The sequence below is a fragment of the Propithecus coquereli genome, unplaced genomic scaffold (assembly GCF_000956105.1).
Source record: "Propithecus coquereli isolate 6110/MARCELLA unplaced genomic scaffold, Pcoq_1.0 Scaffold5, whole genome shotgun sequence".
NCBI classification, from domain to species: domain Eukaryota; kingdom Metazoa; phylum Chordata; class Mammalia; order Primates; family Indriidae; genus Propithecus; species Propithecus coquereli.
In genome coordinates, this window is record NW_012150840.1 from 11,076,796 (window position 1) to 11,078,007 (window position 1,212).

Consider the following 1,212-nt stretch of genomic DNA (forward strand, 5'->3'; position numbering starts at 1 on the left):
GCAGGTGGGAACTATAGCTTTTATGTCTGCAACCCCAGCACACAACAGTATGCTGGCACCTAGATGCTTGACAGGTGCTTAACGACTCCATGCTGTCCAAAAAGAAGAGAAAAAAGTGCAACCAGGAAACCAATAAACATCTCCCACGAACACATTCACTCCATTTCATTAAATGAATTCCCTCGTCTGCACTTAAGCCACCATCCTAGTGCTTAAAATCATCCAATACTGCTCCTATGATGCCATTTTTCCTTGGTTCCTTACGCTTCTCATGAGCCTGCTTCCCAGGGCCTTATCGACTCAGAACACCATGGACATTTTTATCTACATAAACACACACTTGACACTCACCTCCCTCCACGGGTACACTACACACCACAAAGATTCTAATTCATAGTTTCATACCGCTTTACATTTTCCCCAAGGCTGTAATATCATAAATGGACCTGTATTCAGCTGATGTGTGTTTCTCAAAGGCTATGGGTAAATCTTATTATGTAAATTATTATATAATACATTAAACCTCCTCTTGACTGCATCCAGAGAACGAATTCTTTAAAGAAACCTTGAGACGAGTTATTTTGCAGAGCCAAGACTTCTCTTGTCTCACACATGCACACCCTGGAACTGTTTTCCCCCAGTTACATGCTTCCTTCTCCAGGTCTGCCTAAAGTGAGATGCGTCTGTGTGAGCCGCCAGGATTTAGCAGCCTGGACCTCACCAGTCTATCCTCACTTCATAGTCTGTGCTCACTCACACTCGACGATTGCCCGGGAGTGAGGCAGATTTTCAGCAAGCCAGTCTTTCCACCAAACACAACGGCCCATTTTAGACAGGCTCCACTTTTAGCGCTGGGGCCTTGTGTTTCCGAGCTCCATCCCCAGCTCCTGAAACCCTCTGCCACACCAGCTCTTTGCTGCCCAGCAGGTCCCTGGCCACTGACCGGAGGGGAGGCTGATGCGGTTGCCATCCTTGAGCTTCAGCCGGCTCTTCCTGAACTTGCCCTTGCGTTTCTTCACACGGGGCTTCTCCTGGCACAGCTGGTGGATGATGATGTTGAGCTCCCGTTCCAGGATGTCGATCTCCCGCTCGGCCAGCTCCTGTTCTCGACGCCGCAGCAGTTCCTCCTGGTTCTTCTGCTGGAGTGCAGCCCGGGTCAGCTCCTCCTCCCAGGTGCGAAGCTCCTGCAGGATGGGCAGAACCGTCAGAGAG

General features: G+C 49.7%; 1 protein-coding gene across 1 annotated transcript in view; it reads right to left on the reverse strand.

Annotated features, from left to right (window-relative positions):
- Positions 1–1,212, reverse strand: part of MAP3K9 (mitogen-activated protein kinase kinase kinase 9) — a 68,158-nt gene that overhangs the window by 11,312 nt on the left and 55,634 nt on the right. Inside the window, exon 6 of the mRNA XM_012656308.1 lies at positions 944–1,184. Within this exon, the coding sequence (XP_012511762.1) occupies positions 944–1,184 (241 nt within the window). The remainder of the gene's footprint in view (positions 1–943; positions 1,185–1,212) is intronic.